At 51.3% G+C, this 23,501-nt stretch overlaps 1 protein-coding gene across 2 annotated transcripts in view; it reads right to left on the bottom strand.

The window, feature by feature from the left end:
• Positions 1-22,688, bottom strand: part of CRTAC1 (cartilage acidic protein 1) — a gene marked incomplete at both ends in the record, with an annotated part of 149,462 nt that extends 126,774 nt beyond the window's left edge. For both annotated transcript variants that reach the window (XM_080695085.1, XM_080695084.1), the window contains 2 exons: positions 3,430-3,629; positions 22,665-22,688. In XM_080695085.1, the coding sequence (XP_080551211.1) occupies positions 3,430-3,629; positions 22,665-22,688 (224 nt within the window). The remainder of the gene's footprint in view (positions 1-3,429; positions 3,630-22,664) is intronic.
• Positions 22,689-23,501: the final 813 nt, after the last annotated feature.

The following is a 23,501-nucleotide window of genomic DNA, read 5'->3' on the forward strand; positions in this document are numbered from 1 at the left end:
CAAGGCCCTGATGTAAATATGTCTATATAGTCAACTCTTGGTTATCCGGCCCAAAGGAGGAGACAGTGATAAATCATCCTAAGCTAGAGATAATCAAAAGTTATATTTGCCTTTGGAATGTATTTTGGTACTTAAATTAGAACTTGTCTTTCTGATACTCTGAGAATTCACAATGCTTCAAAATAGCCACAAAGAAATCCTGACCTGGGCCTGGAGGGCTGCTCTATTTCACCATCCAGTCCTCAGAACTCTTATCCATCACCGGAGGTGAGCAACAAACCGCACCTTTCAGAACAACACCCATCAGCTTAAGTGTTCTCAAACTGAGGCTGCCTGACATGACCCTTCTCTGGGAGAAGAGCCCTTTTGGATTGGCTCATCCAGAATCAAAGCCGGATGGTCCTGCTTCCAGAGGACGACTCCAGAGTCCTACAGGGCCCACAGTAAGTAGCAAGCCAGACATCTACTCTAAGGTAACTACAAATGATAATGACAGTCCAGCTTCTCTACCACAGAAGACGTGAAAGCCAATATCATGAGTCCCTTGGAAGAGAAAGGGGAAAAGACTTCACTGAAGAGGAAGATAAATGTCCTGCAAAGTGCTCAGGAAGGAAATGCAAGAGCAATGCCCTGCACACCTGAGGGTGGGTGGGGTGGAGACCACGCTGGAAGCCACAGAACCGACCTCAGCAAAGGGGTTATGAGGGCAGAAAGCACTGCCTCCGACCAGGAAGGGCAAGAAGACTCTGAAAATTCTGCCGCTGAGTGATTCTGCTCTTCCCAAACACACCTGGGTCAGGAGCAACCTGTGGCAAGCCCTTCTCAGTTAGTTCAGTTCCTCCTTCCCTTCCCTGCTCTTGTACTGGGGATTGAACTCAGGGGTGTTCTACCACTGAGCTGCACCCCAGCCCATTTTATTATTTCTTTTATATTTTGAGACAGGGTCTCATTAAGTTTCCACATGCTGACCTCAAACCTATGATCCTCCTACCTCAGCCTCCCAAATCCTGGGATTATAGGCACTACAGTACCTGGCTTGATCCTTCCCTCCCTCCTTCCCTCCCTCCCTCCCTCCCTCCCTTCCTCCCTCCCTCCCTTCCTTCCTTCCTTCCTTCCTTCCTTTTTTTATGGTGCTGGAGATTAAGTCCAGGGCCTCAGGCATGTGCTCTACCACTGAGCCCCATCCTCAAGATGAAACCACCAGGAGGTGGTGCAGCCCATGATTGCCCATGCCTTGGAGAGAGGTGCCACAGAAAGGAACAGAAGGATGGCATAAATAATAAACAGAAGCTTCCAGAAGCTCTTGCGTCTTTCTTGGGGATGTGCCCGCCTTGCCAGGCCCTTTCTTCCCCTCCCCCTAGAGCCCTGGGAGAAGAGGGAGCTGCGGAGCAGGAGAAAGCCTGAGGTCTGCTGCAGTGGCCAGGAGTGCCAGGCTCAAGAACCAGCGCTGGCTGTCCAGTGCTGGAGCTACTAAAATCAGAGAGCCTTGCTGGTGGAGACAGCTTTTCCTGTGCCTGGTGGCTCCTGCCAAGTATTCCAGTAGAGGAAGAAGGCGAGAAGACTTTCTGTTCACATCTCAGGTCTTTTTTCCCCCATACTAATTTGTGGGAATACAAGATCATACTATCCTCCAAGCTCAAAAAAGAGCATGTTTGTAATAGTACTTGGGGTGGGGTGGGCAGGAGGAGGGAAGGGCGGTTGCCAGCTAGTCTCTCTGTCCTCTGTCCCTTAGCCCTGAGGCCTACCAGGGGGAGGCTGGGGTCACTCTGCAGGAGGCAGGGCCAGCCAGAAGGTCTCAGAAGCGCATCAAAGTCCTTTAACCAGAGACTCTAGCAGGGCGCACATGGCTGTGGCAGTCAGGCGGACTTCTCCTTGAGTCACAGGGCTGAACACAGGCCTGCTGCTTGGCCAAATCCCTGCTCAGCTCTGCTTGGGTCAAGAGGATTGCTACAACCATTCCCATAGCCCTTTTTCCCGTCATACTTTGCTCCTTAGTTTTTCCTTCTAAAAGACCAGAACTGAACTGTTCAATCTAAATGTGGCTATTTAATTTAAATTAAATCAAATTAAAATTTCAGTTCCTCGATTACACTGGCCATATTTCAAATGCTTAATAGCTGAATGTGGTTAATGGAAACCATACCAGGCAGCACCAACATAAAATGTTTATGTCATCACAGAGAGTTCTATTGGATGGCCCACTACCTAGTCCTTTTCTAAGGTCTACAGTCTAGTATCTCTCCTCTGCACGTGGTAGAAGAAATGAATACTGAAAGAAGAAATTAATTTTACAAAGAATCTTTTCTATACATCATTACCACTGAGCCTGTTGGATAGTGGGGGGTATATCCAATATGTGCATCTCAGGTATAGTTAAAACTAAAAACCTACGTCTTCTGATTCCAAGGTCATGCATTTCACTGTTACATACAACTGCTACAAATAATGTTACCTGCCAGGTACTTTGTTCATGCTATCATAAAAGCTCAGGCCTCCCAGAATGAGGTCGACAGGCCCCTGTAGTGTTCGTATTGACTGACTGATTTTTGAAGTGATAGCTGAACTTTGTACAGTGTAGTTTGGCAGCTCTAGAGTTAGTAAGCCTGAGGTCCAAATCCTGACTCATCCAGTTACTATTTATTTACTTGATAGAAAGCTGCTTACTATCTCTGAACCTCAATTTCCTTTTCTCTAAATGGGGAAGATAGTGTCATGGGGAGGATAAGAGAATGAAATAAGGATGCGAGTGAAATAAGATGATGTACAGTGCTTGGCACAAGGCGGTGGTCGATAAATAATAATCACCCATGGTGATCGGCAGAATTGACAACGCACTGTCAGGTGCGGTGGCCTGTTGAGGTTTCAGGACAAGTTGGAGCCACTACGTTTACAGATGATGTATCTGACTCTCAGTGAGTCAGGGATCGGCCCAAGGTCAACCAACCAGAAAGCTGTGCGCCCCGGGGCTCCATCTCCCAAGTCTATGCTTTTCTCCTAGAAAGGAGAACAGTGGGCAAGGCCTCTTGATGTCCATTCTCCCCTCTTCTTTAAGTGGGAAATTAGCATTTTCTTAGTCATGTAAAGAGAGCCATACAAAGGCAGCAGTGAGCATCTCCTTCTCCTGTGGAGAGATCCTAGAGCCCCAGTAGGAAGTAGGTAATACCTGTGCAAACCAACAAGGCTTATGGGATCAGAAGAGAAGGCCTTGAAGCTCTGGAAAGCCTGTGGATCAAACAGTACCCTCCAAACGGCCCTCCTTCCCAGCTCCCTGATGTGGCAAAGGTCATGGCCATAGCATCCCAGACCACAGACCTATGAGCAAGAACCTGTGTTGCCACAGATCACTGGGTTTTGGAGTTAGTTGTTACATGACACAACCCAGCCAAGCTGGCTAATATATCTGTCACACTCCAGGTGGGAGGCACTCACCCGGCCACAACAATCTCGAAGTCCCCGTCGTGGTCCACGTCCGTGACTGCCACGCCATAGTTGAGCTGTGTGGGGTTGCTGTCATAGTCAGGGGGGAGAACCGAGTTGGTGACTGCCGTGAACATGGGTTCAGGCCGTTGGGACCCCTCTGAGGGGGGCAGGAACCACAGCAGCAGTGGGAACAGTAACATCCTGAAGACCTGAAACCAAAAGTTAGGTGAGCATTACTGGAAGATCCTGTAGCCACAGCAGCCCAGGAAAGCCCAGTCTCAGCTGGCCCAGAAGTGCCTTTCTCCTCTGTCACACCAGGCTTGCCAATTCCTAGGCTTCTGCTTTGCCACAAACCCTGTCCTCATCACTCTCTACAAGTATGACCCACCCCATCACGCACCCTGTCCTGCTTCCTCTTTTCCTATAGCACCTATCACTGCGTAACACAACACAATGTGATTTACTTATTCATTACACTTACTGTCTTTCCTCTGCAAGAATATAGGCCCCACTTGGGCAAAGACCTTTGTCTCTTTTATTCACTGAGAGTCACCAAGCCAAGGACAGGGCACACGACAGGCACCCAATACCTATTTGTGGAAGGAAGGGTGTGCGAAGGTGAGGGTGAGACACCTCTCCCTCACCCAGCCCGGAGTGCCCAGGTCTAGAACAACAGAGGCAGTGAAGGATTGCTCTTCTGTGGGAATCCCCAGAGGTAGCCTGCAGAGACTCTGCAACTGGCAGGTCCTCCCAGCCAAGATCCTTCCCCAAGGCAGCTGGCCATTGCCTCCAGACCATGAAGCAGTTGGCGAAAGCATTCCATCCAGCAAGGCCTGGCGGGTAGCACATCATTCACTTGGAGAAATTAAACCACTGCGTGCGTGTTTTATTATAAATTAATTATGTATAATGCATTGTATAATTCATTATTATATCTCTAACATAACTCAGGGTGTTGCCAAGCAGCCTGGGGCCACGGGAGCCAGTGGCACTCACCCAGGAGACAGATGAGAATGGCCAGGGAGGCGGAAGGACTCCACCCACTGCGCGCGTCCGCCAGGGAGACACTCAGGATGCTACAGACGGTGCCACCGGGGACTCCGCCCGCAGGCAGAGAACTGGCTCTCACCGAGGGGTGTCCCAAAGGCCTGCTGGGATGAGTCCCACAAAGCCTGCACGGGTCCTGTCCTGGCAGACACCGTGGTGCCTTCCTGCCTTCAGGAGGTAGCAAGCCTCTTCCTGAGGGAACTCTTGCTGCTGGCTGATGAGTGCATCTGGCTGCAACGCTGAGTGAGGCTGATGTCTTAATGAGGGAAGAGCGAGGAAGGTCTGAAGACTGTCTCCCCATGCAGAGACAGATGCTCCTGCCAGCAAATGAGCTTGCTCCAGATCAAGGGCTCAGAGACTAAAAGGGGCCCGGGCCCTGCCTTCAGAGCCAAAAAGGATCTGAAGCCTCCCTGGTGCCATCCTGGAGAGCGACCTGGGGGTGGGGCTCCAAGTATGGGGCAGAGACTCCTGGGTGAGCCTTCTGGGAAGGAGGAACACAGTGTGCATGTTAGGAGCTGCACTACCAGACTGAGGTCATCCCAAATTACAGAGATGTCTGAACGAGGCAGCATCTTCTACTGGGCTGTCTAATCACTAGAGGCAAATGCATCACTGTAAGAGCTCTGTAACTTGGCAGGAAGTTTGATTGGATAAAGGAAACTCATAATTGGATAATGAGCAGGTGAGGGGGTGTGTGGGGAGAGAAAGAGTATTTAATAACCAGTGTAGATGTGATGAAATATGGCACAGATCTGAAGGTCATTGGAATTTTCAAGGTATGACTTCTTTTGAAGGGACAGCAGATGATTTTCAACTCAAGAGCCAAGTCTGATTGATTGACAGTGGCTAGAAAGAGTGATCGGATTCCAGTGTTGGCAAGGGACACGGAAGAGAAAAGTGGCACTGGGCAGGCCTTCTAGAAGCTTAGCTCCTTCCAGGCATCGTACCTGAAGTTGGGTCACTGCCACAGCTTTCAGGTCCTATTAGGGGAATACAAGCTTCACTGGCAGGGATTTTCTAGTGAAGGCCACGAGAGGCGAGAACCACGATCCAGCCTCTTGGTTTTTACCTTTTCCCTGAAAAGTAAAACTTTTAATAAAAGGAGCCATATGAGAAAAGAAGCTACTCTGTTATCCATTTTCAGATAAATAACCTACAGCAAGATGAGAAAGAAACAATGCACCCCTGGGCCAACCTCTGTTTTGCTGGGTGATTTTTAACAAGTCAGAATCTCTTTGGGTCCCAGCTTTATCCTTCAAAATGAAGGTTTGGGAAGTTTCCTCTAAAGTTCCTTCCTGGCTCTAAAATTTCATGATGGAATAAGAGATTTTTGAGAAGCAGACCATTAGCAGTCTCACCCCACCCCACAAGCAGCTGCTTCTATCAACTGCAGACCAAGCTGTGGGCTTTTCTTTTCTGAGCACATTAAACATAGTTTGAACAAAACAGCTTTCCATCAGGGCCAAGGCAGAGAGAAACAGTCATCGCAAGTCTGGACCCTGAATTCAATCAACATGGGCAGAGGGTGGGCGGCCTCTCCTGGGGGGCAAGGAGAGGGGTACGGAGTGTCCTTTACCCTTTTCTCCTCTGCCATACCAAAGGCTCCACTGGCACCCACCTGGGCTCCGAGCTACCAGATGAAAGTTGGAGAGTGAGTGGTGGGTTATCTTGATGGTGGGTTGTGAAACAGTCATGATCAGGAAGTTTTGGAGAAGGCCTGGAGCCTATCTACACTCTCCTCTCAGGACTCAGAAAAAGGAAATCAAGTTGGGTCACTGCCACAGACATCAGGTCCTGAAATGCTCTCCAGAATCGTCTAGACCAGCAGCATCAGCTTTCTCTAGGACTCTGTTACAGCCGCCCCCACTCCAGACTTAATAAGTCAGAATATACATTTTAACAAGTCTGCGGGTGATTTGAATGCACGTTAAGATTTGAGAAACACTGGAACCATTTAGGGAGCTTTAAAAAATTCTCATGTGTGACCCTAGACTTAATAAATCAGAACATGCATCTTAACAAGATTTCAGGTGATTTGAATGCACGTTTAAGTTTGAGAAACATTGGAATCACTTAGGGGAGCTTTAAAAAATTCTTGTGCGTGACAGTGATTTTTTTTGGATCAGACACCAAGAGCAAGATGACAAGTGAAAAACTAAATAAAATGGGATACATCAAAATTAAAAAAACTTTCACCGAGCACAACGGATCACAGCTGTAATCTCAGTACCAGGGAGGCTGAAACAGGAGGTTGAGGGTTTGGGGCCAGCCTCAGCAACTTAGTGAGACCCTGTTTCAAAATAAAAAATAAAAAATAAAAAGGGCTGGGGTGCAACTTGGAGTTCGAATGCCCATGGATTCAGTCTCTAGTACAAAAAATTTTTTTTTAACTTTTGTATATCAAAAGACACTATCAAAAGAGTAAAAAAGGCAACCTACAAATGGGTGAAAATATTTGCAAATCATATATCTAATAAGATAATTACTGTCTAGACTAGATACCTAAAGTGATTCTAACATTTGTACACGCATGCGCACACACACATACACACATGCGCGCACATACACACACAAACTGATTCAGAGTGGGCGAAGGACTTGAATAGACACTGAATAGACATTTTTTCAAAGATATACAAATGGCCAATAAGAACATGAAACCATTAATTATATAGCAAATAGAGATGAAAACCATGATGACATATCATTTCATAACGATAAGGATAAATATAATAACATTTAAAAATAACAAATGTTGATGAAGACATGGGGAATTGGAACCCTTGTGCACTGCTGGTATGGTGCAATATGGTGGGTCCTCAAAACTTCCAATACAGAATCATCGTGAAATCTGGTAATTCCTTCTGAGTAAATATCCCAAAGAATTGAGAAAAAAAAAGATAAGTCAACAAATATTTCTATACCCATGCACATAGCACCATTATTCACAATGGTCACTAGGAAACAATCCAAGCATCCTTGGAGGGATGAATGGATAAACAAAATATGGTCAAGGGAATATTATTCAGCCTTAAAAATGAAGGACATTCTGACAGGTGCTACAGTGTAAGCAAATCCTGAAGACATTGTGCTGGATGAAGTAAACTAGTCACAAAAGGGCAAATATGGTTTGATTTCACTTACATGAGGCGCATACAGTAATCAGATTTCTAGATAGAAAAATAGAATGTGGTTTCCACAAGCTGGGAGATGAGGGAATAGAAAGCCAGTGTTTAATGAGTATAGAGTTTCTATAGAGTTTCAGTGTGGGATGATGAAAAGTCCTGGAGAGAGATGGCAGCGATGGTCGCACCACGATGTTAATGAACTTAATGCCCTTGAACTTAAATAAGATAAATGATAAGTTATGTGTTCGGTATATTTTATCATAAAAAACAGTACTCGTGCCTGGGTCTTATCCCAAGATATCCTGATTTCATTGACCTAGAATGCAGGCTGGGCACTGGAATTTTTAAAGTATTTTTGGTGGTGCTGGGAATTGAACCCTACCTAGAATTGAATTCTATCCACCCCAAACCTATTTTAGTCTGTATCTTTTTTTTTTTTTTTTCCCGGTCTGGGGATGGAACCCAGGGGCATTCTATCTCCAAGCTACACGCCCTGCCCTATTTTTTATTCTTTATTTTGAAACCGGGTCTCACTGAGTTGCAGAAGACCTCACTAAGTAGCTGAGGCTGTCCGCGAACCGTGATCCTCCAGGTTTCAGCCTCCCAAATGCTGGGATTACAAGCATGCACCACCATGCCCGGCTTTTAGTCTTTATCTTGAAACAGGGTCTCACTAAGTTGTGGGAGGTCTCACTAAGTTGCTGAGGCTGTCCTTGAACCTATGATCCTATCTCAGCTCCCAAGTACTGGGACACAGTGTGCTTCACCACGCCCGGCTGAGAAACATGGTTCTACACCCATGTTTCAGGCTTCTCAACTTTAATGTGTCCATGAGTCATCTGATGGTCTTGTTAAGAAGTAGATTCTGATTCAATCACTCAGCTGTGGAACCCAAGATCCTCTGTTTCTAAGAGGCTCCCAGGTGGTGGTGGTAGTGCTGGTGTGCATTGAAAGCACAGTTCTACTCCACAGCTCCAACTCGTGAAGCCCGGCTGCATGCTGCAGTGAAGGTCTGGGATGGGCTCGGGAACCTTCTCCTCTGCCTCTAGATCTCAGGAGCTGTTGCAACCAGACCTAGGGCCATGCAATCCCGGGGCTGCCCAGACTCAGGTCACCTCCATACATCCTAAGTGTCTTTAGCTCAAGGTCAAATTGCCACAGTCACTAGGAAATGGCAGAAGTTCCTAATTTTTTTTTGTAACAGGAGACAAGAGAGGAAGAGTTGGAACTGGAGGGGGCAGTTCAAGGAGAAAGGAGCAAGATACCATCAAAAGGAAGCATCCAGAGAAAACAAGGTATGGGCAGAATTTCCAGGCCAAGATAGAGATGCGTGCCAGTGTGTTCCCAGAAACCATCCGAGGAGGTGCTCTATTAATATTTGTTCAATGAAGGAAGAAAGGAAGGAATACGTCCAAATGATAATATGAATCAGCAGAAACTGCTTGTGACTCGTCATAGGTGTCTAGAAACTATTCTTTCTCTACAGCAAGGCTTCTCAAACAGTAACGTGCTTAACAATCACCTGGGGATGGACAGGTGCAGATTCTGAGTCCATGGCGGGTGCTGCGTGTCTAACAGGCTGCCCGTGACGCCCAGCCTGCTGCTCTGCTGCCCTCGCTTTGAGGAGCAAGGCTTCTCCCACCCTCAGCTGCCCGGCAGAATCACCTGGGGGCGCTGAGAACTGGGCCGCCGCTGACCCCCAGCCCGCGGGGCCTTTGGCCGGTGCGGGATTTGCTTGGTCTACTGAGGGCTTTGTGGCCCTATTATTTTACAGCTGCCAGGATGATGTTACTGGGCAGTCTGGGTTACTAGCCACTGCCCAGACTCACGGTCCCTCGATGGAAGTGTGAGCTGCAACCTGATTTGAAGTGAAAAATGTTTCTACTTCCGAAATTCATCACCAGCTTGTTGAAGTCTATGAAGAAAATCTATTTAGCTACAGAGTGTCGATGGAGGGGGGGATAGGAAGTTTGGGGCAGAAAGCAGAGCAGGCTGACACTGCCTGAAGCAGAGGGCAGCAGGAGCCGGGAGTGACCTCGCATTTGATATGGCTCGCTTGGGAAGCCTCCTGTCACACCACTGTGAACATCTGAATCCTTCGGGAGGACAGGTAGAAAAGTTAAAAATAGCACAGGAAAGGACGTTGAACAGAGTGTTTTTGTTTTCTTGAGTGCTTGTGTATTAAGTACCTACTATGTGTTGGGGTACTGTGAGTAGTACTCACCAGTGGAAGCAGCACTGGCATTGTACAGAGTACTACACAGTATGTAGCATGTACTAGTAGTGTGTACAGTACTGTAGTACCCAGTATGTAGTACTCTGTGTACTATCTGCTAGAGATGCAGGGCATTCTGGGAATGCAGAGAGGAATATAACCCGGTCCTTGCCTCCTGAGGGTCTGCCAACAGGCAGTGGTGCAAGTGTGGCACCCTGTGTGGGGGCCACAGATGGCCAGCCAGGGCAGAGCAGCCCAGAGGAGATGGGGCTCAGCATTGAAGGCAGAGCCTGGGCCAGAGCACACAGCACCCTGGTAAGAGTCATGTGCTTCTCCTGCAGCGCAGGAGTGGAGAGGGAGAAAGGACGGGTTTCCTAAAAGCTAGAGATGGTGGAACTTGTGTTTCAGGCTATGAGAAGAACTGCTTTATAATAATTATTTCTTTAAAATGCTCCATAAGCGAACTTTTTGAACAACGCTCAGCAGGCCAGAGAGAGCCCAAAGCTTGGCGTCAGCAACCTGGATTTGGATTCCAACCCCACCCCAAGCCAGCTAGTGACCTTGGGCATGTTTTCCACCTTTCTGATCCTGGGGTCCTCATTGTACCTGGGATCGCCTGACCTGCTGGGCTTGGAGGGGTAAGGGAGCCCCGGCGGCTCCCGTCTCCCCTAGGCAGGGGAGAATCTTCAGATGTTTCCTCTGGGTCACATGCAGCCTAACTCAGTTTTCTGTGGCTTCGGGACTTTCCTGAATTGGGTCTGAAAACTGGTAACCAAGCAACCTGGATTCTCTACTGCGGGGTCAGGCAGCTGCGAGGAGAGGCTTCCAGGGCAGTTTCCAGGGCAAGCAGTTCTTTTGCAATTATCCAGAGAGCAAGGACCCACCCCAAGCGCTCACAAAAGCAAGAGGTCCAAACGCTTCAGATGTTGGAAATCTGCAGAGGGATAGAGACCTTTTGCAGACACTTGTTGGAGAGCCCAAGCCTGGGGCAGGGAGGCAGCCACAGGAGCACCCTGCCCTGCATAGGCTGGGCCACCAGATCTACACAAAGACACACAAAAGAGCTCCTGGAACTAAAGCAGCGCTGGAGAAGAGCTGCCAGAGGTTTTCCGGCTCACAAACGCACAACATTTCCTGCAGGCTCATGGTGAACCTGGGGTGGGGCTAGGCACCAAGGTCAGAGGGAGAAAGTATTCAACACTTAGAATATAGGTGAGGGTGCTGCAGTGGGGGGAGCGGCCAGAATGATCCTGTGGGAGGAGCTGGGGCGTGCTCCCCAGATGGGTGGAGGACGCTGTGGCTGGACTTTGGACACTAAGAGTTAGCTGGATACACGAGGTGAGCTGGCACACGCCTGTAATCCCAGTATTTGGGAGGCTGAGACAGGAGGATCACACAGGTTGGAGACCAGCCTCAGCAACTTAGCTAGGCCCTTAGCAACTTAGTGAGACCCTGTTTCAAAATAAAAAAATGAAGCTGGGAGTGTAGCCCCTTGGTTCTACCCCCAGTAACCATCCCCCCCACACACATACAGAGTGCGGGATAAGAAGCATAAGAAAGAGTGGTATGACAGAGAGCAGACTCCTGCAAAGGTCAAGGGGACCTGCCATTGCCCTGCTCTGCCTCCAGGACTGCAGACCTTCCATTAGACTAGTGGTTCTTCACCAGGGGAATTTTGTTCCTTTTGTCCCCGGGGACATTTGTCAGTAACTAAAGGCATTTGGGGTTGTCAAGCTAGGGAAGGGGGTGTTACTGGCCTCCTTTCTAGAGCTGGTGAATGGTCTGTCGTGCACATGTTGGCCCCGACAACCAGGAAACACCCAGGCCCAAATGTCAATAGTGTGAGATGGAGAGTGCCAGACTAGAGCAATATTCCCAGCCTCCCTCCCACTCCCCACTGCCTCAGACTGGCCAGTTGGAAAGAACAGGGCCCAGAGAGCCCTCTCTGGACCTGACCCCTGCAGGGGCCATCCATGGGCTGAGCTTGGCCAGGCTCAGCCCTGACCGCCCTCCCATGGGGGCCTGAGGTGAGCAGGTGCGAGGCACACCCAAGACCGGCTGCCACACAGCTGATTCCAGGCAAAGGTGGCACCCAGCTCCCTCCAGAGCCCTGCCTGCCCTGCCCAGCTGCTCCTGAATCTGAGCAGGGATGTAGGATGCGAGCAACTGGGTCCCTTCATACCCAACGTGGTCATTTGGGCTGGAAATCTGCCGTAAGACTTGGTTCTTGGTTCTTTCTTCATGATCACTGGGTCAGAGAGTCGGTTCTCCTTCCCAGATCTCAGATGTCCCCTGATCCTTCACCTGAACTGGAGTAACGCTTGTCACCTCGCTCCCTCCCCTCCCCCACCCCCCTGTGGCTGTCGTCTGGCTCTCCAGCCTGGTACTGCAGCCTGGTACAGAGGCACGGAGCTGCAAGTTCACACAGTGAGTACTGTAAAAGGATGGATGGCAATAACAGCGACACTTACTGTGGGCCGGGCCTACTCTAAACCTGCACAGGATGTCTACTTCATCCAGGTAATAATCCTGTGCAGTAGGTCCTGCTACTGTTTCCATTGTACAGATAAAGAAGCTAAGGTGGACTGAAGTAAGTGGCCCAAGGTCACACAACTGGTACACAGCAGACCCTGGATTTGCAACTAGACAAACTACTGATACTTGTAGACACCATGCTAAACACACTTATCTTAAACCAAGTGAGATGTCTTAAACAGTGGAAGAAGCCACCACCTCTGCTTTGGTGGTGTAAGAGAGGCAAGGGTGGGCTGGCCAGAGGGACAGGGTACAGAGAACGCTCCGGCCTGTGCCTGCTGGAGAGCCCATTGTGTGGTGGAGTGAGGCTCTGCCGGGCTGGAGCAGGGCAGTGCTGGGAAGGGGTGCAACCAAGGGGGCTGGGGAAAGACTGTGGATGCCTTGTCAGTGATACAAGCCAAAGGGTGAGAGAATGATCCAGGCAGAGTGGGATGTTAGCATGACATGGGGGAGCCGGGCGTGGTGGCATACACTTGTAATCCCAGCATTCAGGAGGCTGAGACAGGAGGATGGTAGTTCGTGGCCAGCCTCAGCTACTTAATGAGGCCCTTTGCAACTCAGTGAGACCCTGTTTCAAAATAAAGAATAAAAAAAATAGGGCTGGGGATGTAGGTTGGAGGTAGAATGCTCTTGGGTTCCATACCCAGGACCACCGAAAGAAAGAAAGAAAGAAAGAAAGAAAGAAAGAAAGAAAGAAAGAAAGAAAGAAAGACATGGTGGGACTGGAGTGGGAGTGCAGCTCAGTGGTAGAGTGCTGCTCACTCAAGGCCCTGGGTTCCATCCCCAGCACTGATACGAAGGAAGGGGAAGGAGGAAAGGAGGGAGAGCAGACAGCAGGCAAGCCCATGGTAGGAGCACAGGAGTCCAATGAAGGGCTGGGCTGATGCAGAGGACGCTGGGAGGTGAATCCTGGGGCCCTCTGGAGAGAGAAAGCTGCCTGCCACTCCCTTACTGGCTCACTCACCCAGCTCTTCTCCTGCCTGCTCCACATCAGGCACTGTCCTAGCCACTAAGGGAACATGGAGAACAGGCTGCAGCCCTTGCCCCAGGCAGCGCATATTCTAATGCCTCCGTTTGTTTCTTCGCCGGTCCCTTGTCCTGGTCCTCTGCATCATCATTCTGGAAGAAGCTCCAGATCTCAGCACCCCGGCCCCAGAAGGTGCCATGTCTTATGCATCTTCTCCAGTGCCAAGAAAATATGAGGCTTCCTCTGTCTGCCCTCTGCCTGGACAGCACTCGAGACACTGCCTGCAGCAGTACTCGAAGAGGAGACTTGGTCCTTTTCTGGAAAAAGGCTGAAGAAAGCCCAGGGACCCAGGCTAGGGGTGCGAGATCATCAAGCTATTGAAATTGGTTGTTCCTGAAAGCAAGAGGATGCATGGAGTCTCCTGGGTTATGCACAAAGCCCAGTAGGTTCTTAACAAGGATTCAGCGCTCAGCCTTCCTGTTCTGCAAAATGGGAAGCAAGGCTTACAGGATTGCTGTGAGAAAGAATGAGAGCTTTATGTGTTAACTTGTCAGCACACTGCCGGCCATAGAGAAAGCCCATGCGCATAGGTAATGGTAACAATAACCACACTCTTACTACTAGTAATAAATGTTTGCTGCCTGGATGAACGTGTCTCAGGAGACGGAGCCCAGGCACGTAGGTGCTCCCCTTTCAGGAGAAGCTGTCAAATGTTGAGGCAGAGGGCTCGAGACTCTAAGACTTTGAGGAATAGGCTTGCTTCTGTTGCTAATTTGTCTACGGACCCCAGTGGACTTCTTTGACTCTTAAATACTGCTTTCCAAATGCAGACCCCTCAGAATGCTGTGATATACACACTCGTTCTTCAAACACGCAGACAGCTCCTACTGGCCAGGTTAGAAACGATGAGGCAGGACTGGACCTGACCTCAGGGCGCTGACAGTCTACACAAGGCGGCGGGGTAAGTTGAGCAACAGGTACAAGTCGGGATGTAGCCCGTGGGAAGGAGGGATGAACAAGTCAGGTGAGTTGGAAGGCAGGCAGGAAAGGCTCTCTGGAGCAGGTGAATTGAGATTCCAGGTAGCAGAGACCTACGGATCAAAGGCATGGATGTGAGACAGCTTGGGGCATGCTGGGAATGCAGCAGCTGCTGCTGCTGCTGGAATGCAGGGTCTGGGATCCAGAGACTGCGGGGTCTGTAGAGCCTGCAGAGGCGAGGAAAGCAGCCCAGAGTTACACCGTGGAGGAGGTTTTGAAGTCAGGCAGAGACATGATCAGACTTGCATTTTCCAAAGGGCATGTTAGCTTTGGGGCAGCGGTGTGCTGGGTGGAGGGACTGTGTTTCTGAACAGTGAGTGAGACTGTCCCAGAGGAGATGTGAAGAGCCAGGGGCGGGGGTAGGGCAGGCCACTGGATGACCTCCAATGTTCTTTTCTAGGCCTAAGAGTCTGTGGGTCAGGTTTTTTTTTTTTTCTTTTTTTTTTTTCTCCTCAATCATTTAAAATGCATTAGTGGACCTTGCTATTTAAAAGCATTCTCCTGGGAATCTTTCTGTGAAGCAGTGATTCACTCCCTAGTTTGTCTTCAGTGGCAATCCAAATTTCTATCTATTCCATGAGCTTAGAGCAAAGGAAAGCTGCCCTGAGCTCCCTTGCAGCAGCCTAGGGAAGGTAGAAGGGAAAAGTATGAGCAGCAGCTGAGGATGGTGAAGAGGAAGAGACACTTCGGCTTGCTCTAGGCTCAGGACAGGCCATTATCTCAAGGGGCATCGATGCAAAGGGCCCCAAACCCTGCTTGAACTGTGGGGCACTGGGAGTTCACATGACCCTGGTGCCCGATGCTGGCTCTGGAAAGGAGCTGGAAGGGAAGCAGGTCTCCCTGAGCTAGGCCACTTTGGAGGTCCCTTTTAATACCAGAGGCCACCTCTGTCCCGGAATGGCCATTTACATCCCTATAGGGATTCGTTCCCCTAACATACCGGTGAGCCCTTGCACGTACCAACTACCACACCAGGTGCCAAACCTGAATGAGAGCCAATGGCACAGCGCCTCCCCCATGCCACTTGCAAGGCAGTGTTTCTCCTTGGGGGCTCTTATTTCCCTATCTGCTAACCCTCTTTGCATATACCTAGTTTCTTGAATGACAGGTACACGGTTATGGTTTCTACAACAGAGGTTGTCCTTACAGACCAGGGTGAAAGTGAACTTGCTTCACTTAGAGCAAGAGCCTGCTGTGATGGAAAGGGACTGTCGCCACGCCTCACACTACAGGGACTGATCTCCAGAGGCTAAGGGACCGTCCTCAGGACCCGCACAGTATTAAAGGCAAAGATCTAGGTAGTGACACCCCCCCCCATATGGACAGGGAGGGATGCAACCTCAGCCCTCTGTGGGGAACCCCAAGTGATTTCTACCTCTAAGGACAAGACTGAGGTTGGGTCTTATACAAAAACAAAACAAAATAAAACAAACGGGCTGTACCCATGAATCCTACCAAGAACTCTCCTGCTCATCCAAAAGGGAAAATTTGGGCCGGGCGTGGTGGCGCATGCTTGTAATCCCCACGCTTGGGAGGCGGAGACAGGAGGATGGCCCAGGTTCAAAGCCAGCCACGCTGGCTTAGAGACCCTGTTTCCAAATTAAAAAAAAAAAAGTATAGCCGGGCGTGGTGGCGCACGCTTGTAATCCCCGCACTTGGGAGGCAGAGACAGGAGGATCGCGCAGGTTCGAAGCCAGCCGCGTGCGCTGGCTTAGGAGACCCTGTTTCCAAATAAAAATGTAAAAATAGGTCTGGGAGTGTAGCCCGGAGGTAGAAGGGCTTCCAGGAACCCCAGTACCACCAAATATATATATATATATGTCTGGGAGTGTAGCCTGGAAGTAGAAAGGTTTCCAGGAACCCCAGTACCACCAAAAGGGAAAATTTGGGATCCTAGACCTGTTCCCCCCTCCTAAAAGCTGTATCAGGATTTACAGGTCATTGCGCTTCCTTTAAGACAGATATAGATCCGGGTGTGGTGGCACACACCTATAACTAGCACTTAGGAAGCTAAGACAGGAGGACTGCAGGTTCACAGTCAGCCTCAGAAACTTAGTGAGATGTTTCAAAATAAAAAATAGGGATAGGGGCATAGCTCAGAAGCAGAAAGTTCCTGGGTTCAATCCCCACTATCACACACACACACACACACACACACACACACACACACACACACACACAATGATAGCAACCGATGTAGAAGCCAGGCATGGTGATGTGAACCTGTAATTTCAGGACTTGGAAAGTTTCAGGTGAGCCTCAGCAACTTAGCAAGACTCTGTTTCAAAACAAAGAAACAAACAAACAAACAAAAAACAGGGCTTGGGGTGCATCTCAGAGGTAGAATTCCACTGGGTTCAATCATCAGTACAAATAAATAACCCCATCCACTAAAGGAGGCTGGGAGGTCAGTACAATAATCTCCACTGGGGTGGTTGCTCTCTGGGTAGGTGAAGGCTGGCATAGGGGAGGGAAGAGGTCGCTGTAGTCATGCCCCCTCTGGACAGCGGACAGTCCCCAAGCTAGCAGTGATCCCGTGACCTTGCCGCCATACTTATCGGGTGCAAAGAAAGATAGCAGTAACTGGAAACAACAGCAAGGGTCATTTTACACTCTCTGCACTCTTGATTCTTCTGTAGCTAATTAAAGTAATATGTCAAAATGTCCCTTGGAAGAGATCTTTAAGAATATGTCTGTTAAGTAAACAAGGTTTTACTAATTAATGGCACGCTTTCTCATTCCTCATTGAAGTTCCCTGCAGAGCTTCCCAGGGCCAGGAGGGCTGCGCAGGAAAGGGTGGCGGGGAAGTCGCCATCTCCCCTTCCTGGAGGGAGTGGGACAAATCTAGTCGCCTGTCATTTGTGGAGCTATCAGTTTCTCCTCCGGATGTTGATCAGATTTCCTGGGCTGGAACCAACTCACAGGGCCAGGGGACTGGAATTGTTCCAAGAAGTAAACGCTTTGCTTCTTACGAAGTCAACATGATTTCTTTCAAGGAAATTTTTTTATCTTTTTTTTTTTTATGGAAGGGTCTAGGATTTTTGAAGGGCAAATCTTTGGGCTTTTCTCTAAAGATAAAGATTTTGATGTATGGATCTTTTGCTAAGACCACCCAACACACACACACACACACACACACACACACACACACACGTATGGGGATGGGGGAATGATTTGTCCAATAATACACAATGAGTCAGTAGCACTGCCAGAAATAGAACTTTCCAAACTCCCAAATTCATAATAATAGCAATATTAATAATAGTCTCTTTATAATTCCCTAAGTGATTTCTCAGTTCACATTTAATCTTCACAGTGCCTCTGGGGAGTATAGGTGAGTCTGCCCCGGGAGAGCAGCTCAGAGCTCCAGGCTAGCTCTACCACTTGTTTGCTCTGCGACCCTGGCCAGCTCCCTCTCCTCTCTGGATCTCAGTCTCCTTGGCAGCGTAACGGGAGCAGGGGATGAGGGCACTTCCCGCATCTCTCCACCTCCTGCCTGCTGCGATGCTGCTGCTCCAGCCCAGGTGTTCTCAATCTTGGCACCATTGACATTTAGGGCCAGATCACTGCGTGTGTGTGTGTGTGTGTGTGTGTGTGTGTGTGTGTGTGTGTGTGTAGGGGGGCTTCCCTCTGTAGCATCTTCTACCCAGTAGATGTGTGTAGCACCCCTTATTCCAGCTGTAACCAGAAAAAATGTCTCCAAATGGTGACAAATGTCTAGAAGGTAGGGGCAAAGTCACCTCTCTAGTTACTGCCCAAGGACTTTAATAAGGTCAAGATCACAAGCAATCCAGGAGGGGAAAAAGGACTGGGTCCCCCTTTTTCCCCATCCCTTTCACACCCTTCTGCACACTTTTGAACACTGTCTCTCAGTCTTTTGTTACTTCTTGTTTCTTAAGTGCCCTAAGTGGTCCAGGGTGTGTTTGGTGTGATAATGAGCCAATTGATTTCATACTTTCTCCTGAGGAGAGTTCACAGGTTTATGTCCCCTAAGCAACGAGCCAGGCTCTCCAGACGTTGGTTGTTCTTCGCAGAGTCCAGACTGGCCTGGAAGCCTGTATCTGCAACCTGCAGGAGGCTCGGTGAGCACAGATTTGTCAGCACTCTTAAATCACTGGGCTCTGAGGAAGGTTTCTCCCAGCACAAAGATCCTTCCTTAGGAATCAATAGCTCAGGGCCCTCCATCACATTCAGAATTATCCTGGGACCTGTAAAATTTCTTTTCCCCAAGCATGGCAAAACCCCAAAGTGAAAACCCTGAGAGGGGGAAGGAAGGAGACAAGAAGGGAGCCCTGCCAAGAAGGCCTTGTCCATCAGCCCCGCTGTCGCTGTAAGCAGAGGCTGATGTGCAAACCTGGACACTCCGCCTCGCTTGCTGGGGAAAAGAGGACTCCGTGTGGCTCCCAGTGATCCAGCAATAATCTCCCTTCCAGCTGAATTCCTCCTTATAGCTTACCAAGGGCAGAGGCATGCTCAAGACCGCCTCCCTGATCTTTGCGCACTACCCTCCTCGCAGGGTCGCCAGCTTCACCATTTAGCTGAGGAGGAAACTGGGGCACAGCGGGCCAATGGTTTGTTCAAGGTCTCTAGGCCAGGAGTTGGCGAGCCAGGTTCTAAGCCACTGTCCTTACTACTGTAATGAGAATGGATAAGGGTCAACCATCTAGGGGGCTCGTCAAAGCGCTTCTCATCCTTTTAGTGTCTAAAGCCTCTTCTTAAACTCCATGCCCTTTCCTCATTAAACAAACATCCAGAGAGCTTGTGTTCTGCCTCTATTGTGCGCAGTTATATTCCCCTGGTTGCTTCTAGAACCAACCATGCTTTGAAAATGCAGGGCCATTTCTCAGCTAAAGCAGAGAGCTGGTGTGGGTCTCAAGTACAGCTCTCAGAACCCCACTTAAACAAAGGAGCACGTCACTCACCGCCCTCCTCCCTTGCAGATGAAGACCCACCTTGTTTGTGAGCCTGAGAAAAATGAGCAACCTCAAGCATCCTCCCTGGCAACCGGCATCTCTTCATGAGCCTCAGGGACAGAGGAGGATTCCTTCTCTCAGAATTCTGTCTCGCTGGGTAACAGTGGCTCTTCATGAGGACAGGATGTCACATTGGCTAAGGCTCTCAGAGGAACCCCAAGAAAGTCCATGCAGCATGCAAGAAACTTGGGTGGGGAGGAAAACAGAGGAGGAACCCCAGAGGCCACTCAACAAACCTGCTTCCAGGGTCTCGTTCAGCTGTCAACATTCAGATTCACAGAAATGCAAGAAAGGGCAACGGGATGGTGGTATCTCCTAGGTCACCCAAAAAGCCCCAACATAAGGATCTTGCCAAAATAGAACATCCTAGCACTCTGACCTTGACTGGGAGTGGCAAGGATGGGGGAAATCAGCAAATACTCTTAGGAAACTCTCCAATTTATCTAGGATCTGAGTTTGAGCGGTCCCACCAGCAGGGTGTGACTGCAGGACAGAAAGTGCTAGACCACTCACTCTCATACTTCTTAGTGAAGGAAGGGAAAAGCTCCAGGTTTGGGTTCCAAGACCACTGAGAGGGCCTGGTGCTTCCAGTTTCTAACTGCAAGAACAGAAACCTGAAGTTGTGGGGCTTTTCCCTAGGAGACTGCTTGGAACTCTGAGACAGGGTACTGGAGGAAGAGGAGAGTACATTAGGAATTTCCATCACCTGCGTATGTACATGAGCATTTTACCTGCTCCTCACCTCCTCACTCTGAATACAATTTTAAAAATTACCCTCGATTTGTTAAAGTTGTTAATTGACCAAAGTCTGGTCAATCAGTAACCACCAGTGCCTGCGATACAGAAAACGCACGTCCATCCTCGCAGTTAAGGGGAAGCAGATCACTGGAGAGCAAAGAGCCTCCCACAGGGAACTAGGAATCCTAGGACCCAGCTTCCTCGTCCACTGCGCAGCCGTGCGACCTTGGGCAAGGTACTTGCATTTACCAGGCTTCAATTTTGTCACCTGTAAATTTCATGTACAGGTGAATGCTGGGGACAGGATGAGGTCAGGCTAGATACCCCCCAAGGAAGCATCAATCTGATGTTCTTGGGTTCTTTCCCCTTAAGGAGCTTGAGGGCCATACTAACCAAGCCCAAAAGAAGGATCTCAGAGGATGGGTGGGTCTCTTTACCAGCTCTGCCTCTTTGGAATGTAGTGCTCACACCTGCGCCATTGCGCCTGAGGTCACAGGACCACCTCAGGCCTAGACAGCCTGTGGTAGAACACCCCATCACAACAGTGACAGCTGGGGGGTGGGGAGGGATGAGGCCTGAGCTTCCTTAAAGCATTAAGTTACTGTGGCCAGTGAAGGGCAGGAAGTGAGAAAGTCAGTAGTCCTGAGCTAGGTAGTTTTGGTGCCCCCTACTGGACACCAAGAAGCTTGCTCCACCTTTAAGCTTCCACCAATTGGGCAGGCAGCAAGGAAGCGGCCAGAATCAACCCAGGCTGTCACAAGCTGTTTAAGAACTACTTCCCTGGCTGGTGTCCTCTCTCCAGAAGACTCTGTTTCACTCCCTGGAATCACAGAGGCCATTGGTCCACATGTCCAGAGGGGTGCCCCCATACAGCCATAGGACCCCCCCTTAACCAACAAACAGCACGGTGCCAAGGAATAGACATGAGGGTTCAGAACACCAAGTGTGGCCCAGAAGGGGAAAAGGGAAGAAAGAGCAACAAGCAGGTATTTCACCGCACAAATCCCCAGTGGAGAAAGGACTTGGGGAATGCAGCAGCAAAGAAATGTTAACTGCAGGCAGAGAATGGAGCTGGGTTTGGGAATGGACTGATAACTACCAGAAAAGGTCTCCAGGCTGAGGCTGAAGGAGCCAGTCCCGATGGGGCAAGTGCCGAGCAGCCGACTGCCACCCACTTTGACCTTCTCCAGAGCCCATTGGAACCAACGGGAAACTAAAATATTTCAACAGTGGCCCTTTTTGCCAGCACCAAGACCCAAAACTCCCATCGTTGCCTCTTCAGTTGACTCTAGGACCTACTGCCAGAAGGATGCTCTAAACCAAGCCAGAAAGAGAGAGAACGCTTTCTCTAGGACAGAACGGGAACCACCACCATCTTCCCATTTCTCCACCCTCCGCTGAAGTGGCTGAGAGTGAGGTTCAGTGTGACCGAATTAACTCAAACTCAGACTTGGGTATTTCCTGCCCCAAGTTATAAAGGTCCCTGGTCTCCCATCCAGAGCTTTCCTCCTTCTGTAGGAGTCCTCCCACAATCCAAGACAGCCCCACGGAGCTGCTCTCTATCCCCCAGAGCCCCCATGACCTCTCTTCCACCCGGCTTCACCTGGAAAGTCCTGCACCCATCCCAGAAGGTTCCTCAAGTGCGACTCACGAATGCGTCCTGCTTGGGGAACTGAAGCGCCTCTCAGGACGCACAGAAGCCATGCTAGGTGAACCCACCACCAGCGGCAGCAAGACACATTAGTCATTCACGGAGGAAGCCCCCACCCCCACCCCTAGGGAGGCTCCCATCCAGACTGGGATGACTTGGGATTCTTGAGTTGGTTTCTGCAGAAGCGGGACTAACCCGGGCTCCAACTACTGTACTGCAAAGAAGCGCGCTGCATTGCTGGGCATGCCCCCAAGCCCGGCCTGCGGCCCGATCAAAACCTCGCTGGGCTCCCTCGGGTGTCCAGGGGGACCCCCGGCTCCTCTGGAACGTCTGAAGCAGCCTTGCCTGAGACATCCTGGAAGCGAGACCACACCTCGGTCCAGCAAAAGGCGGCTGGCAGCTACACCGCGCGCAGAGCTAGATCCCAGAGCTCCCTGCCACCAGGCGCTGTGCAGGGAGGAGAGCTCGGCTTCCCGGGGGAAGGAGGGCCAGCCCCCCGGGGCTCTTCCCCAGCCTGGAAGCACAGGCACTCGGCGGAGGCCAGCAGCTTCCCCGGCCCTAAGCCGAGCCCGCCTGGCTGCCAGACCCCCACACCTCCTGCACAGCCTTCCTCACCTGCTCCGCCCCCTCCGGGCCCCGGCGCCCCTTCCCCAAGCCGCTGACCTCCAGTGTGCCCCCAGCACCTTCTCTGCCAACGGCGGGCTGTCGCCCCTCGCTCCCGCCTCCCCGCCACCTCCAGCCCCGCGCCCGCCTTGCCCCCGGCCCGCTGGGGAAGCTCGGCGCGCCAACCGCTCCCGTTGGCAAGTTGGGAGCAAAGGCGCCGCCTTCGCGGGCTCCGTCTTCCCGGGTTCCCGGCTGCATCCCTGCCACCCGAGGGCAGACGGGAGGGGAGCGCAGGGCTGGAGAAAGTTTCTCCGCCCGCGGGGGTGGGGGCTCCGGGAGTGGTACTCACGCCGGGGTCGGCGCTCGGAGCCATCCTCGGGCGCTCTCAGCCCCGCCGCCTGGGGGCGCCGGAGCGCGGGCGCTCGCTGCCGCCTCTGCCGCCGGCGCCGCCGCCTTGCAGCTCCCAGCCCCGGTCCCGGGCTGGCCTCGAGCCTCCCGCCCCGACGCCGCGCGCCCGCTTTATACAACTCCACTCGAGCGCGCCCGGGCTTATGTAAAGGCTGGCGGAGGCCGGCAGCCAATGGCGCGGCAGCTGGAGCCGGGGGCCCGGGGTTGGGGGCGCCGGCGCGGCCAATCGCGGCCCGGGGAGCCCGGGGAGCCGGGTGGGGGAAGGGGCGCCTCCCCGCGCTGATTTAGGAGCCGGGATTGCGGCGGCGGCAGCCGGCAGCCCGGCTGGCCCGGCGCGGCGCGCAGGACTGGGGTGGGCGGCGGGAGGGCGGGCGCCCCCAGCCCCGCCAGGCGCCCCTCCCGCCCCGCCGCCGCGCGCGTAACCTTCAGGAGGCAGCGGGGCCTGGCGGGGCGGGAGGGGCGCCTGGCGGGGCTGGGGGGGCCCTCGGGAGGAAGCTCCGGGAAGGGATGCAAAGGGGGAGGGGAGGGGAGGGCGGCAGCCCGGGACCCCGCGGCCCCCTCCGCGCCGGCCGAGGGTGCGGCGGCAGCGGGGACACTGCTTTCTTGCTCGCCCCCAGATAGCGATCTGGCGTCGCCGGGCGGGCCGGGGCGGCCGCGCCAGCCGCGCTGATGGCGAGATTTCGCGCTGCGGAGCGAGCGCAGAGCCGATCTTTATCCAGCTGGGGACGTGTCCGAGCGCCTCTCGGGGGCTGCTCAGTATGGGGAGAGCAGAGCTGCG

Source organism: Muscardinus avellanarius (genome assembly GCF_963383645.1).
Source record: "Muscardinus avellanarius genome assembly, chromosome: 4".
In the NCBI taxonomy this organism is placed as follows: domain Eukaryota; kingdom Metazoa; phylum Chordata; class Mammalia; order Rodentia; family Gliridae; genus Muscardinus; species Muscardinus avellanarius.